Source organism: Oratosquilla oratoria, chromosome 33, assembly GCF_046742065.1.
Source record: "Oratosquilla oratoria isolate Oo_2021 chromosome 33, ASM4674206v1, whole genome shotgun sequence".
In the NCBI taxonomy this organism is placed as follows: domain Eukaryota; kingdom Metazoa; phylum Arthropoda; class Malacostraca; order Stomatopoda; family Squillidae; genus Oratosquilla; species Oratosquilla oratoria.
The window spans coordinates 37,041,562-37,059,041 of NC_134809.1; the positions used below are offsets into that span (position 1 = coordinate 37,041,562).

At 43.5% G+C, this 17,480-nt stretch overlaps 1 protein-coding gene across 1 annotated transcript in view; it reads left to right on the plus strand.

Annotated features, from left to right (window-relative positions):
- heca (hdc homolog, cell cycle regulator) overlaps window positions 1–11,399 on the plus strand; it is a 124,689-nt gene extending 113,290 nt beyond the window's left edge. Inside the window, exons 5-6 of the mRNA XM_076172772.1 lie at window positions 7,825–8,002; window positions 8,293–11,399. Of these exons, the coding sequence (XP_076028887.1) occupies window positions 7,825–7,983 (159 nt within the window). The 3' untranslated portion in view covers window positions 7,984–8,002; window positions 8,293–11,399. The remainder of the gene's footprint in view (window positions 1–7,824; window positions 8,003–8,292) is intronic.
- Window positions 11,400–17,480: the final 6,081 nt, after the last annotated feature.

The window sequence follows — 17,480 nt, forward strand, 5'->3', positions numbered from 1 at the left end:
GGGATATCATTTAATCCCTCGTAGCACAAGACAGTGGCCCGAGTCGAATTCATCCGGCGTCAACCAGAACAGTGCCTGCAAAGTGCATCATCACAGTGAAGGAGTTGACTAGTGTGGTCTCAGTATGAGGACCTAATAACCCTCCAAAGAGAATAAGATCATGTATCTGAAGTTGCCAGATGCACGAAGTGCCACGACTAGACTTTTGGAGAGTGGTGGAATCGGGAGAGTTAAACATGTGGATTAGGTGGTAATGGTGGTGGCGGTGGTGGTAATGAAATGGCAGCTAGTGGTCACGAAAGACCTCGACGCGACTTCTCTGAAGGACGAAGGTCGGTGAGTGCACTGTTAAGAGGAACGCATGCATGCATGCAATGACCCGATCCTTCTCGACACATGCAGCACCTTATTGATCGCCCTGCACTGGACCTGCGCTTCGCCCCTCCACTGTCATATTTGCCCTCCCTCTGCTATCATGCCCTTGCCTACTTTTTTTAAGCCCCTTTCTTCTTCTTTTTTCTGTATCCGACACTCCATGAAACACTCCTCCTTCCTTAGTCTTTCTTCTCCTTCCTCCTCCTTCTCCTCCTCCTCCTCCTCCTCCTCCTCCTCCTCTTCCTCTTCCTCCCCGTGTTGGATTCAAGATGTACCATTCCTTCAGCACCTTTCGCAAAACTCTGTCCAGTGGGAATATCCTTTAGATAGTTCTTCGTCACTCAAGTATTGCATCCTGCTTCGCCTCGTCAACCACTTAGTCTTAGCGCTATCTTCGTCCCCGGGTGTTTCCGTCATTGGCTAAGTGGAATCGACTGGCGGCAAACAGAACAAAAGGAACAAATACAGAAGAGGAATGAAAGGGCTCATTTGTCTTACTCCTGTTCCGCGTACTCTTCATATTCCTTTCCTTATCTTCCTAGATTTCCATATTTACCTTTGCATCTACATTTCCACTTTACGTTGATGTAATCGGAAGCATGTTGGTTTCGCATTTCTCTAGTTTTGGGCTCGAATCCTGTACTTCTCTCCGATTCCCAGCAATGACTGCTACATGCCCCGATAGCCCAAGCGCATAGGCCAAAGGTGACGACTTCGCCCGCAGCTGTTAGGCTCCTGGCTTAGGCTCCTCACCACCAAATTCACTCACTAGCCAAAAAAGGTCTTCACTTTTATTTTATTATTATTATTATTATTATTATTATTATTATTATTATTAGTGTTATTGTTATTATTAGTGTTATTATTATCATTATTATTATTATTATTATTATTATTATTATTATTATTATTTTATTATTATTTTATTTTTATCATTATTTTAATCCCTATATTCTATACCCCATTTGTATTTCATCGTTGACTCCCGCCGCGCCTCCTGATCATTTTGATAGTCTCAAATCTTTCTCCTCTCTTATCTTATTTGTTTATTGTTTTCTCGTGAAGAGGCTCCCTTCTCACCTAACCATAACGTATTACCTTCCCACTAGTTTAAAACATTAGCGACACACAATTGTAGAGAAAAGTCTGCCGATAGTCGCCATAATGGAAACAAGGCAAGAGCTCAGAGAGGGAACAGCAAAACCGGGGAGATGAAGAAGTGGTCCCAGTATTTCTGGTGTCAAGAAGGGGCTGGCAGAGGTGACAGACGATGGAGTGGATGCCTCGCGAAGAGCTAGTCAAAAGTGATACGATGGAAGAGAAAGGGAGTGAAACAGAAACTAGAGAATATAAAAATAAAGTTGGGAAGAGAAGGTAGAGAGAGAGTACAAGAGGGATGGAGAGAAGGCGGCGATGAGAAATTAATGCAGGAAAATGGATTAGAGTGAGACAATAATCGTGATCGTAGAGGTAGATAACTAGGTAGAGGAACAAGTGAGCAGATGAAGAAAAGTAACTTAGAGAAAGAGTGAAGTTGAGAGAATTGAACGAAAAGAAAATGAGCGAGCAAAAAGAGGAAGTATGATGATAAAAGAGTGTAAGGTAAGCAGTCCATGAAGGGCCTTTGAAAACTAATTAAAGTAAATGGAAAAAGGATTGAAAGGCCTCCAATATAAATGAGAAAAGACTAAAGAGATCTTAGAGATTATGTTATACGAACAAAGATGTGGCAGGAATGCTTGCAAGAAAATGTAATCGAGGCAAGACAAAGATGGAAGAGAGAAAGTGAAGAAGTATCTTTGAGAAAGTGCAAGAAGACGAACCAGCACAGTGGAGATATTTGCGGAGAAACAAAATCTCAAATTGGAGTCCGTAGAGAAACGGAGTATTTTTTCCTCGCCCTTTTCATTGTCTTAGTGGAAGGTTTGTTTGCGAAGCAGCCCCGAATCTACTTAATACTGGACAACAAACAGTTCAATAGCCCAGGAAGAAACCGAACCTAGGCCAACAGAAGATCACCTTCAGTGCGCTTTCATGAGGAGGAGGAGGAAGGATGAGGAGGGAAGAAGAGAAGGGCGAAGAGGAGTACAAGAGGACGAGAAACAAGAGTAGGACGAGGAGGAGGAGGAGGAAGAAGATGAGGAGGAAAGGAACAATAAAAAGGAAGAGGAGAGGCGGAGGGAAGGAAAGACTGAGTGAATTATGTCTACAGAAGGGTGTATAAAAAAAAAAAAAGGAGGGGCTGGGGTTATGAGGTATGGAAGTATTGCGTGTAGGCTGTCTAGAGGGGGGATGGAGAGGAAACGCACGACTTTAATAGTGATCATTGCTCAAATTCGAAACTAACGGAAGAGTTGAAAACGAAAAGAGATATACAGGTCCTGGTGAGAAAGGAGAATAGAACGTAAGGCATTAACTCTTTCACTGCCGTTCTTGACTTGTACATTTGATGTATGTAGCTAACGCCAGACTATTTCATTCTGCCGAGTTGGTTGTTATGGACTGTAGATTACCAGCGCTTCTATCCTTTTGGACAATATCGCGCCATTATTTTGTCGAGGGGCATTGCGCAGCGAAAAGGTGGAACCTGTCTTAGTTAATAACCAGTTCGCTATCATTCACGTGCTACAGCCGCTTTGTCATGGCGACCCGCCCACGGTGCAAAACTCCTGTCCAGAAAAATGAAAATGAAAGAAGGTAAAAGAGAAACCGAGAGACTGCTAAGAGAGCGGAGTAGGGAGAGATATCAAGAAGGGAGTTTTATACGCCCACGCGCGCGCGCGAGCACACACACACACACACACACACACACACACACACACACACACACACACACACACACACACGCACGCACGCACACACACAGGATGGTAGAGTCTCCGACTGTCACTACGGCGGTCCGGGTTCGAATCCTGCCCAGGGCTGAAATAATTTCAGTATATCTGCGCTTCGAGCCGTTACTCCAACTCGTGGGCGGGGAGCTGGGTGTGTGTGTGCGGGAGGGAAATAGTTGTCGATCACGAGTCCAACCTGTGATCCAAAGACCAAGGTGAAGGTGAATCTCTCTCTCACACACACACACACACACACACACACACACACACACACACACACACACACACACACACACACACACACACACACACACACACACACACACACACGTTGGAACTGGTTGTATGGCAGTTGGACACAATTGACAGCTACTCTGGGGTTGGGAAGACTGTAACGCTCACATTTGGTACTGATGGAGTGTGATGAATTCACTTGTGTAGTATGACGGATATACTCTAAAAGCGTGTCCACACTCCTATTGAAATTTAAATGTACGTCGTCCAGCGGTATTAACTATATGTGCTCTTGAAGTGAATGAATTTTACAATGTGAGGACATAGAATCCCTGACACTGATGATTCCATATACGCTTGACTATACAACAGTTCCCCTACCTTCCCGTAGGACCACTTCTCTGCTTTGCCCAGGCCATCAGTTCTATCATTACTCCGTCCATATACAAATGAAAATGCCACGATGACATAACTCACCCATTACTTAATCCCACCTCCACCCTGAACCATATAGCCTCTTCTCCGCACATATATGCACCTTTCGCCGCCTTTTTCCACGTGCTTTTCTTTGTCTACCCGGTCATACGCTATATCCAGGTCCATGAACGCCACTAAGTATAGTTCCTTGACCTCCTTTTAAATCTTTATGTTTATCACCCACCTCTTCTGTCTTCTCTTTTGCCCCAGTACTAGGATTCTGCCATTCCAGGGATGCTTAATAGGCTTAAAGAGTTGATTTTTTTTACTTTCTCCCCCATGTCCTCCTTTAATTTTATAAATGTGCACCACGTACTCTTCCAGTCCTCTGGTTCTCCTTTTTTTTTATAACGCTAAGATAGTTGTTGCCTGGTTATCATGACTTTTCATCCCCTCGTCAGTATTTCACTCTGTCCCATTCAATCTTAGTCCCATGTTTTACCTTCCCTTTCCACCTCCTCGTCAGTATTTCACTCTGTCCCATTCAATCTTAGTCCCATGTTTTACCTTCCCTTTCCACCTCCTCGTCAGTATTTCACTCTGTCCCATTCAATCTTAGTCCCATGTTTTACCTTCCCTTTCCACCCCCTCGTCAGTATTTCACTCTGTCCCATTCAATCTTAGTCCCATGTTTTACTTTCCCTTTCCACCCCCTCGTCAGTATTTCACTCTGTCCCATTTAATCTTAGTCCCATGTTTTACCTTCCCTTTCCACCTCCTATCACTTTATTCTCTCACCTTCAAGGTCGCAGCCCCCCACCTCCTTCCCTTCCATTTCCAGTATTTATTCTTCAGTTGCTTGTTCGATTTATGAGTGAGGTGAACTGGCGAAATGTTTCCTCCACGTTCCCTTTAACCTTTTGTGTGTGTATGTGTGTGTGTGTGTGATCAGGTTGTCCTCCTTATATTCCACATTTATTTCGAGCTCTTCCTTGAATCTCTTGTCCTATTTACCCCATCGCAGATATTTCTTTTGTTTTTCCAGAAAAGCATCGGAAATTGCCCAACCTTTCCACAATTCTCTTTTCTTCATCATCGTGATTCTTTTCCTCCTTATTTTTCTCTTTTATTTATTTATTCATTTATTTATTTGTTTATTTTTTTATTTTTTTTTTTTTTATTTTTTTTACCTATAGTTTTAGATACTTGGGTGCGAATGTGACAGGAAAGGGAGGAGTGGGGGTGGAGGTAGAATGTAGATTGAGAGAAGCGAGTGCATTGGGGGATTAAAAAGTGTAATGATAAATAGATATTTGGGAATGGATACTAAGAGGAGATTGTACTGTACGGACAGAAACATAGGACATAAGGGAGGAAGAGAGGAGTTTGAATGTGTTTGGGATGAGATACCTTAGAAGTATGATAGGGGTTACTAGGCTGGATAGAGTGAGAAATGAGGAGGTGAGGAGGAAAACAGGGTTGGAAAGGGAGTTGGGAGATAGGGTTGATGAGTTGATGAAAGAGTATTGGAATGGTTTGAACACATGGAAAGAATGAGTGAAGAAAGACTAGTAAAAGAGGTGTGGAAGGCAGAGGTGGATGAGATGGATGGGGTAAAAGGGACATTGGGAAAGAGGGGAATGTCTGTTCAAGAAGGACGGGAGAGGACAGAAGATAGGGGTGAATGGAGAATGGTTGTGTATGGATGATGCTGTGATGCATGAGGTGGAGTGGGTGGGTGATGGGGGGGGTGAGGAAGTATGGATGAGAAATGAATTGACGCAGCCCGAAGGGATTTCTCCCCGTCTTCTCCTTTTCTGCATGAGGGAACGGAGAGGAGGGGTCGCCGATTTAATGAGGCGGCCTTGCTGTGGATGTGCTGTGTCTTGCAACACTGCTTCTGACCCAGGGCAATGGACAAGATGCAGGGATGACCCGTCATCTAGGAGGTGCCAAGATAAGAAGGAGGGAAGAGAGTAAGAGGGGAGTGAAGTATGTAGGGGATGGAATGGGTGGGAGTGGTTTCTAAGCCTTTGTTTTTTTGGCTACCTCCCTTGTAAAGGGGAAAAAGCCTTTGGTATTATGTATGTATATACCTCACGTCCATTTCTGTATTTGTAACAGTTTATTTTTTCGCCTCCATTATTTTCTTTATTTTCTTTGCTTCCTCACCATACGCTCGCCCGCCCGTTCTTCGCTTTTGTTCCCTTGCTGCGAGCACTGTGACGCCGCATTCTTTCTCGGTGCGTCTATCCATCCCGCACCAGAGGTCCGTCAGACAGTAGAATAGAATTGTTTGGCGGTAAAGATAATGCAAGAACCTCAAGGATTAATGGAAACTATTGACCCTTTCTATTACACAGGGATTTCTTATAAACTGGATAAGAGTATCTATTTGGCGGTCGCGCGCGCACACACACGCACGTATGCACACACACACGCACACATGCACACACACACACACACACACACACACACACACACACACACACACACACACACACACATATATATATATATATATATATATATACATATATATATATATATGTATATATATATATACACAAACACTGACATGACACACACATATACAAATACAATGACACTGCACACACACACACACTCACACACACACACACACACACACACACACACACACACACACACACACACACGTACATACACACATACACACACACGTACATGCATACACACACACGTACTTACATACAGACACACAAACATACATACACACACACACACACACACACACACACACACACACACACACACACACACACACACACACACACACACACGTACTTACATACAGACACACAAACATACACATACACACACACACACACACACACACACACACACACACACACACACACACACATACATACACGCACACAAACACACTGATACGCACACACATACACATAGACACGCGCGCGCGCGCGCACACACACACATACACACACACGTACATACACACATACACACACACTTACATGCATACACACACACGTACTTACATACAGACACACAAACATACACACACACACACACACACACACACACACACACACACACACACACACACATACACGCACACATACACACTGATACACACACACATGCACACACATACACATAGACGCTTGCGCGCACACACACACACACACACACACACACACACACACACACACACACACACACACACACACACACACACACACACATGATGTACACACCTATGGACACATGCACGTGCACATGAACATGCTCATCTGTATGTTGGGTGTGTGTTTGTATTTTTTCTGTTTGCGCTTGTATACAGTGTCAAAAAATAAAAACCCACGGAAGACCTTTGACTGTATAGTGAGTTTGGATGCATAAACCAAATGAAATTGAACAAAGGGATAAATGAATAGCGCTTGAACAAGTAACAAATTATTTGGCTTAATTATGTTACAGCAAATTTCTTAGGTGTTTATCAAACTGAATCTTAAGATTCCGAGTTTTACTGTATCTATTTGGCTCTGTGGGAAGTTCATGGCATTTGTATTATGTCCATTTATATCTGTAGGTAATTATATGCTCTTGATACGATTTAGAGTTTGTTTCGATCCTTTCACACTCATCTTTGCTTTTTGCGCTGTGTTGTGGGAACAGCTATGAAGAAACTTGTTTTCTTAAGTACATACATACATACATACATATAACAAGGCTTTTCCCCCTTACAAGGGAGGTAGCCAAAAAGAAAAAGGTATAAATTCATTCCCACCCATTCCATCCCTAAATACACTCCACTCCCCTCCACCCTCCCTCTTATCTTAGCACCTCCTGGATGACGGGTCGTCCCTGCCCCCTGTCCACAGGTTATTACTCAATCTGGTATTGAGTAGCAGTGCAGCAGCTGAATTTCTGATTTTGCTCTCTCTTCCTTCCCCAGTGTAACAAGTGCCACTCGTTTGTCATACCCCCGGAACAGCGATCCGCCTTCTTCAGTGACTACAGCAGGAGCGCAGCTTGCCCGAGTTGTGGTTGTGTGGATCATCACTTTGTGAAGCCCCTAACTTCTTTTGTACGAGAGGAGAGGCAACCTTGGTAGTCCCGGGAAAGGTGCACAAGTAAGTTACTCGTTGATTGTGTTGCTGCGGGAGGGAGACAAAAAAAAATTGCAAATATACTCAATGTCGGTAATGGGATGAGAAAACTATGTTTGGGAACTACTCAGGCTTATCAATAAGGCTGTCTTTGCATATAAGTTGTATGGAATAATATTTTATGAATTAGAGGATTTTGTATCACGGTGGTGTTTTACACCAAGAAAAACCAATCATCATGATTCGTGTCCATTTATGATCCACCAATCCTAAGTAGATAATTTCGTGGAAATGATAACTTTACTTTTTCGCAGGAGATGCGGCACCAGACTGAGTGAAAGAAAACTAAACAGAAGATGGAGAAGAGTTTTGATCATTAACTCGCTTTTGGCAGCAAAAAACCGTGGAGCTGAGCGCATTCGCAGTGACCAAGCAACTGACAAGGACCAGAGATGTTTGACACAATTATCTCGATATCTTAAGGAGATACCTAGGTTGTAAGACTGATCAAGGGTTTGGCTTTAGAGTAGTGCGGGAGTCGAAAACTACGGAGATTTGGGGATTAGAAATGTTGTTTTGTTTGCGATGAAGTTCATATTTGTTGAGCTGAGAAAGGAGTGCTCTGGGTGAAAATGATCGACAGAAAATGAACGATGAAAATGAGAGAAGACAGACAGGCTGAGGACAGAAAAGGAAGAAGGAAAGAGGAGCTTACAGTAAGATTGAAACTCATGACATACACCATCGAAGGCAATGAAGGAGTGTTCTCTCAACAATGAAAGAGACAGTGGTTGGATGAAGATCAGGTGGTGATCGAAGGTGATGCGACGTACGAAGGTCATCTCGGCGACGTACAGTAAGCCGCTGAAGGCTGGCTGGATGCATGCTCTATTAGAGTAGTCGTCGTTACCTGGTGGAAGAGAGCCTTCTTGCCTCGCCCCACTCCGCCCACAGGACGAGGCAGGGGAGGGGAGGTGGGGAGGGGCGAAGCCTGCAGAGTTCCCTTCCCGCCCACCCAGCCTCGGGGTTGTTTGTTGGGAAAAAGAATAGGCCAGGAGATTCCGAGGCCCTTGTACATAGATAGTGGTTAGTCATAAGCTGCGTGTGTAATCTACTCTTGTGCTATCTTCAGCATTATTCCCTAAGTAATTCTTAACTTTGATGTTTAAAACACTTAGTGATAGTCAAACATTTCCCGCTGGGGGTCATGAGTTATGACGACATCCGGGACAGAACCATACATACCTTAGATTAATTAGAGGTCCCTTCTGTAGAATGCATAGCGTTAGCTTTTTCATGGAACAAAAATAAGAGGAGATTCTGGAAAGGCTGGAACCTATTTGGAGATTAAGAAATACAAAGGTTTCTTGAAAGCGAACACTATTGAAGAAAATGAGCACCTTGAAGGTGTAAAATGTAAGGAAGACTCTTTAATGAAGTAAAGGTAATGTGACTGGCCATCCGATGGTCGATATTGTGAACTTGACACGAACATTGGAATGCGAACAACCATTGTAACGATGTCTGATGCAGAAATGAGCGAGTCATGGCGTCGTCAGGAGGTGGCTGTGCCGCCGGAATGGGGATCTAAACGAGCCGCCAGTCAGGCAGCCAGAAGAAGGGAGAAGAAAAGGATGAGCCTTCTTGGGCACGTAGCACTACAACGCACAAAATAATGTTATCGTCATCTTTATACGGATCCGGTCCTCCCATAAGCCCCAGATGTGTACTGTCTGTGGCTTTGAGCCACCTTGTATGTGCCAAGGGCCAGCGAAGCTACCCTGACAAGGCACAGGTGGTAAAGCCAACTCGACCTTCCGAGAAGGCTCTGGCGACAACGTTGGTCTTTGGGCTGGCGAGGACCTCTGTGTTACAGTTGTTCGCTGTGCGCTCTTCTCCTTGTACTATAAACCATGGAATAAAAGCCGCTTAAGAAGAAAGCCCCATGATCATACCAGCTTGTAGGACTGTCGTTCAAACTGTTTCATCTTTTCAGTACGAGACATGTAGATTTTTTTTTCTATCTTTTTTCATATGTAGTTCACCAGCTCACTGTGTAAACTTCACATGATCATTGCGTATTTTCCTGCAGTGCATTGAACTGCTGAACTGGTGTCAGCCGTACATAAGTAGAAACTTTACCTTTTTTTTTTCAAATTCAAAAGGATTATACAGAGCAGTGAAAATGTGTTGTTTACACTTTGGGCCTTAATGTGCGATGTCAGACATGAATCAGGAGGTCAGAAGATCGGCGTCAGGTGCGGAAGTCTGGTGGTGGTGGATGAAGGCGTTTTGTTCTTGGCGGAGACTCTTGCTGCAACGGCGGTGGTGTCGCGCGCCTTCTTCTTCTTCGTCTTCATGTTCTTCATCTTTCTTCTTCTTCTTCGTCTTCATGTTCTTCATCTTTCTTCTTCTTCTTCTTCATCTTCTTCGTTACCGTTGAGCTGCGCTTGGATTCCAGTCCACCAAACAATCGATTCGTATTGGACCAATTTCTAAGTGACTTAGAGTCAGTCTTTCTTCTTTCCTCGAGGTATTGGACATTGACAACACCCATATATAAGAACAACAACAACGGTAGCTGCACCCCCTCTTCTCTCCCTCCCTCCCTCCCTCTCTCCCTTTCCCTTTCCTCTCCTTCTCACCCTTCTCTCCCCTCTCTCTCTATATTTCTTTCTCTTCCTCTCTCTTTCCCTCTCCCTCTCTCCCCTCCCTCCCCCCACTCTCTCTCTCACCCTTTTCCTTTCCCTCTTCTCTCTCTCTCACTCTCTTTTCGCCTCTCTCCCTATCTCCCCTCCTCCCTCACTCACTCCCGCCCTCACTCTCCCCCTCTCTCCCGTCCTCACACACTTCCTCATTCTCCCCCTTTCACCCTACCCCTTTCCCACTCACCCCCTCTACCCTCCCACCCCTCATCAGTAGTAATGACTTGACCGACCAGAGACTGAGCAACGCTACTGTTGCTGACTGCTACTGCGTGTAACGTGTGTCCCGTCCTGACCTCGTGGTCCATGCTGGGTTGTTGTGTGCATTGCTAGGCTAGGCTATTTGGGACCTGAGAGAAGTGGCCACTCATACGATGGCTGTTGACCTAGAGACTCAATGTCTTGTTCCTGATGGCTCAATTCCACCAATCGAATTGCTAGTGTGTAGGCAGACATCTCGTGATTGGCTCAAGCTACGGGGACATTTGCTCTCCCCTTCCTTTTTTTATTATTCCAGTGGTGAAAGCAGTGTCATTATCAGAGCTTGTATATTATATTTGTTGCATATATGATTTATGGTGTATACATAAAATGTATTGATTCTGGGAGTTGCATTTAATATTGTTCAAAATAAAATGAGATGATGTTTTGAATACAACAAAAATTATTCAATTGGCTTATTTTTTAATTAAAGGTCAAACCATAAATAAAGGAAATCTTTTTCTATCCCTCATTTGACTCCGCTTTATTACACAGTTTTCCAAAGAAAGGTAGATGGAAGACAGAAAAGGTAGGTACAGAATGTCAAAGCAAAACTAGCCGACGGAGTTTTTCGTTAAAACTCAAAGAATTTGTGACCAGCTTTGTTATGATTTGTTAGATTAAGAGGACAATATCGCCGGCGCTATGTAGACTATACGCTACATTCGATCTGTATCACTGGGTGTGACTTTCTTTTCGCCACAGCTGGAATGCTTAAGATCCCAATGAAACGTAGCAAAACCTGCCCTAAAATGTTTTGGTTATCGATATATAAAGGTGCAGGACGGCGCTAAGACATGGTCTTTTTTTCATGCCATATAGGTATATATATTTCGGCAGGACCAGAAATAGCCAATTCGGAACCTGCATCTATTTTGATCAACGTTAATTACAGCCAAGTTCAAAGAAAAGACGTATTTCTATGTGTTCATTAATTTTTGTCATTTATTCTATTTGTTTATTTTTAGGAGGATGGGGGGAATAGAAGGAAGGGTAATGAGTGGTGGGATGATGTGAAGAAGGCAGTAGGAGAGAAACGAGCATTCAGGAATTGGTTGCAAATAAGGGTGAGAAACATGAGAGGTACGCTACAACGAAATAAGAGAATCAAAACATAAAAGAGGCAAAAAGGAGAATAGATGTTAAGTGAGGAAGGAGTATGAAAAACTATTAAAGGTAATAAAATTATGTTTTGGAAGGAAGTTGAGAGAGGAAGGGAAGGTGAGTCAAGTAGAGAAGAAAAGGTAAAAGGTGTAGATGGAGAGATTATAACGGAAGAGGAAACTAAGGGGAAGATGGGCAGAATATTTCTGGGAGCTGCTAAATGTGGAGGAGGATAAGGAGGGATTGGTGGTAGCAGTGGAAGGCGCAAAGAAAACGACAGTAATGGGTGAGTAAAATTGAGGAGAAATAAAAAAGATGAGGGGCAAGTAGTTATTAAAATGATGAGAGCAGGTAATGCACCTGGGTTAGATGGGTGTCATGCGGAGTGTCTGAAAAAGGGAGGTAGAGTAATAGTGGACTGAGTAGTGAGGTTGTTAATGTGTGGTTAAGGGTGGATAGAGTGCCGAAGGACTGGAGGAGTGCCTGCGTAGTTCCGCCTTACAAGGGAAAATGGGACAATTGTGAACGTAGTAGTTTCAATGGGATCGGTTTATTGAGTGTAATTGAGAGGGGAACAGAGGGAGTAATTGGTGAGGAGCAGTGTGGTTATAGGAAGGGCTGGGGTTGTGTGGATCAGATTTGTGTGATAAGGCAGATTTGTGAGAAAGCTTTAGCAAAAGGTGGGGATTTTTTTTTTTTTTTTGGGGGGGGGCTTTATGGATTTGAAAAAGGCTTATGGCAGGGTACACAGGAAGGCAACCTGGGATGTATTGCAAATATAGGCTTGGGGGGGAAATTGTTAAAGGCCGTCAAGAGTTTTTATGAGAGTAGTAGAGCCTGTGCTAGAGCTGGAAATGGAGAAAGCGAGTGGTTTGAGTTAAAGGTGGGGCTGTGTTAGGGATGTGTCATGTCACCATGGCTGATCAATGTGTACATAGAAGGGAGTTGTGCGGGTTGTAAATGCGAGGGTACTGGAAATGGTTCAAGAAAATGGAGTGAAGTGGGAGGTGAGCAGGTCGTTGTTTGCTGACAATCCTGCGCCTGTGGGAGGGTCAGAGGGAGAATTAAAGTGGTTAGTGACGGAGTTTGGGAAGGTATGCGATAGGAGAAAGTTGAAGGTAAATAAGGGTGAAAGTAAGGTGGTGAGATGTACAAGAGCAGAGAATGGCAGCGAGTTGGAAGTAACCCTTAAAGCAGAGAAGCTGGAGGAAGTGGACAGTTTTAGGTATTTGGGGTACATGTGACAGGAAAGGGAATGGAGGTGGAGGTAAATTGTAGGTTGAGAGAAGCGAGTAAATGCATTGGGGGTTAAAAAGTGTCACGTGAAATAGACATCTAAGAATGGATGCAAATGGGGGATTATTCGAATTGTGTTGACGGCACTATATGGAGCAGAGACTTGGAATTTAAGAGAGGTAGAGGAAAAGTTTAAATTTGTTTGAGATGAAATGTCTGAGAAATATGGTAAGAGTTACAAAGTTAGGTAGGATGAGAAACGAGGTGAGGAGGCGAGCGGAGTTGGAAAAAGAGATGGCAGATAGGACTTATGAAAGAGTATTGGGGTGGTTTGAACACATGGAAAGAATGAGTGAAGAAAGATTAGTTAAAGAGGTATGGAAGGCAGGGGTAAAGGGAGTGAATTTGAGGGAACGATCGAGGGTGAGATGAATGGATGGGGTAAAACGGACTTTGAACAAAAGGGGAATGTCTGTTGAGCAAGGAAGGGAGAGGGCAGGAGATGGGGGTGAGTGGAGAATGCCTGTGTGTAGATGATACTGAGATGCAAGGATGGGATTGGGGGGTAGGGAATGGTCATGTGTGGATAATATTTTATGTAGTCCGAATGGATTTCTCCTCGTCTCTTTTTCTGCATGAGGGACGGAGAGGTGGGGTCGCCGATTAAATGAAGTGGCCTTGCTCTGGATGCAGTGTGTCTTGCTGCATTTCTTCTAACCCAGGTCAGTGGACGGGAGACAGTGATGACCTGTCATCCACGAGGAGCTAAGCTGAGGGGGAGAAAAACTGGTGGATGGGAGTGAAAAGGGGTAAGAGTGGGTACGTGCCTTCTGACTTGGCTACCTCTCTTATAAGAGAGAAAAATCCTTTGGTATATAGATTGATATTTTTCCTCACCAAAAACCTCTGTAGATTTTTAATGTGATCTACATTGAGTTTGGGGAGACAAATGAGATGAAGGCTCATTCTCTTGAATGTCATCGTCTTGACTAGTATACAATCATGGAATAACCCCGAGCAAGACTCGGGGGTTGCCAAATTCGATTTACAGGCACAAGTTGACGGTTGTCACTACACTTAACTATAATTATTTATTTTCTCCTATATCTACAATGCATGGACTGAGTCTGGACACTCAATATCCATACATAGGACAATGTTTACACAAAACGGGAAAATAAAAGAAATATGTGTTTCACGTATGCTGATAAAGAAATGTTGATCTTGTAGATTGGTAATGTTGGACGCAGATGTCTCGATCGCTTGGCCAGATGTCCCGGGTGAAGTCAGAAGCGCCTGACCTCTCTGGCCAAGGTCGGATCCAACAACAATGGCCGGTGCCTCGGGAGTTGTCTGAAGACGTCGGACGTTCCAGCTCTCATGAAATGCGTGTGCGCGCGCGCGTGTGCACGCTAAACATCTAAAGGATTTCGATCTTCCCTTTAATCACCTTACAACAGATGCTCAGCTCAGCTACCACTCACTGACCACAGTGAGGTTAATGCTCATGGAAGATAAGAATTTTGGCATGAAGATAAATACATATAATGTTGTAACAGTGGTGGTATAGGGGTATACGCGTGATTAAAATAAAATTGAATTAATTGTATAAGCATGGGGAAGTAGAAATTATTTTAGTCTAATTAAGTAAAATTTATTCTTATGAAGTTGTCGTTCGAGTGCGAAGATTGTAGCGGGGGAGGGGAATAGGACGTTTCGGTGGAGAGGATCGGTGTTGGTCCTTTATTGCAGGGGTAGTGTGAGCTTGTGAGGGGACAGTTTCTGTGTCAAGGCCACGGGGGACTCTTTTGATATGATATTTGTGCAAGACGGTCTCTGTAAGATCGTGCAACCTGAGTGCTTTGATTTTGTTCTTTGATTCATTTTCAATGACACGATAGGGTCCGGAGAATTTAGGTGAGACCATCGAGGTGGGGGTGCGGTTGGGGGTGTAAACAATGTCTCCAAATTCAAATGTAGAAGCTCTGAATGATTTCTTATTCAGGCGGACCATTTCGTCCTTAGATGAAGAGTATTATGGATTCTTTTGAAAAGATTGTTGAAATTTGTTACTTTGACATAATCATTGAAATTGTAAATGGGAGGTAATTCTGAAAAAGATCACAAGGCAGCCTTTTGTCCGAGCAAATGAACACAAAATGAGATGATTCCTATATTGACCTATTAATGGAACTATTTATGCAAGTTTGAATCGTGGGGACATGTTCAACCCAAGAAGGGTGAAGATCAGAAGCAAGGTGTCGAAGAACATTGAGAATCTATTCTGGCGTGCAACTAAGCCATTTGAACTAGGGTGATAAGTAGTAGTGTTGCATTTTTCTATTTAAAAGTAATTACAAATGTGCGAAAGACTTTCATTGTTGAACTCAGTCCCGTTGTCAGAAACCAGAGTTTTGGGTGTAGTGAAGGAGCATATGAGTTTATCAATAAGGGCCTTTCCTACGTATTGTACTATCTTTTCTGGTAAGGGGAAAGAATACAAAATCGTGAAAAATGGTCGACACAGACAAAGATGTATTGGATTCTGCTGTGTGTAAGCGGTAACTTAAAGAGATCAACATCGACTGTGTCGAATGGTTTACATGGGGTAGGGTAAGTTAAGATTGGAATATGACCGCTGATATGATTTTGTGAGTCGCACAAAGATGTGCCAGGGTGTGCAGCAATGGGGGAATCGTGTAGAAGTTATAGAACTTGAATGAGGTCCGTAGGGACTCCAAGCTGGAACACTGACCGTTTGGGTTCATGTTTGTTCGTTAGTGTTATTTGTGATACAGTATGTCATCAACTAACGTGTAATTGTCGATATCAGGAGGGAAATTTTGTGTGTCAATTGTGTCTGCAGATTCGAGGAAGTATATAACACGTTTCCAAAGTGGTTCTGATCCCTGCGTTACGGCTATGCGCGCTTGTGTAAGAGTTACTCTAATTGGATTTTGAGTGATGGTCGCAATATGGTGACTTGAAGCGTCTGCTACTAGGTTGAACAAAAGGAAAAGTAGGCATGAACTCTTGTATGATGAGGAATAAGTGGGCAATTTTTCCTGAAATATTGTTTCCTTTGAAGAGGTGAAAGATTAGTTGATGGTCCGTGTAGATGTGTACGTCATAACCTAGGATGACTTCTTTGAAATGTTTGAGTGCGTATACAACAGCTAAAGCTTCTTTGTCTATGACTGAGTAATTTTGTTCGTGTTTGTTGAGTGTGCGGCTCCCATAGGCAATTGGTCTGAGTTTGTTGCCGTGTTGTTGCATGAGGACTGCGCCAAGTCCGGTGTAGGACGCATCTGTGTATATTGTAAAAGGAAGCTTGTGGTTTGGGAAAGCAAGAACAGGTACCGTGGTTAAGGGTTTCTTTAAGTCATTAAAGGCTTTCTCTTGGTCAGGTATCCAGATGAAGGGGATGTCCTTCTTAAGTAGTGAAGTTAAGGGTGCTGCTATACTAGCGTAACCTTGAATGTGACGTCTGTAAACTCCTGATAGGCCAAGGAATGAATGTATGTGTTCAACAGAGGTGCAGAGTGGAAAATCAATGACAACCTTGACCTTGTCCTTCGAGGTTAAAATTCCTTGTGAGTTAAGGACATGCCCTAAGAAACGTATTTCTTTCTGAAGGAATGATCACTTCTTAAGCTTCAGTTTGAGACCTACTATTGCTAGTCGTGAGAAGACAGTGTGAAGAGCGTGTAAATGTTCACTAACGGACTTGGAAACGATGATTACGTCATAGAGATACATAAACACTGAATGCCCCATGAGACCTGCAAGGACTGTGTGCATAAGTCGTGTGAACACTGAAGGAGCTGAAATGAGACCCATGGCTAGTCGTTTGAAGTGATAATGACCTGCGGGTGTGTTAAATGTTGTCAGAGGCTTAGTTTTTGGATCAAGGGGTATCTGGAAATATCCCGACATAAGGTCTAAGGTCGTGAACGTTACGTTATTTTCACCGACGGAATGCATGAAATCTTGTAATGCAGGGATGGGATGTCTATCTGGGATTGTAAGTTTAACTATCTGAAGTCTACTACTGGGCGGAAGGAACCATCGTGTTTAAGGACAACAAAGAGAAGGAAATTCCATTCACTGATTGATGGTTCAATAATGTCTTGCGCAATCATATCATACGTTTACTGTGTGGCATTCTGTATACGGGGATGTAACGTGGTTTAGAG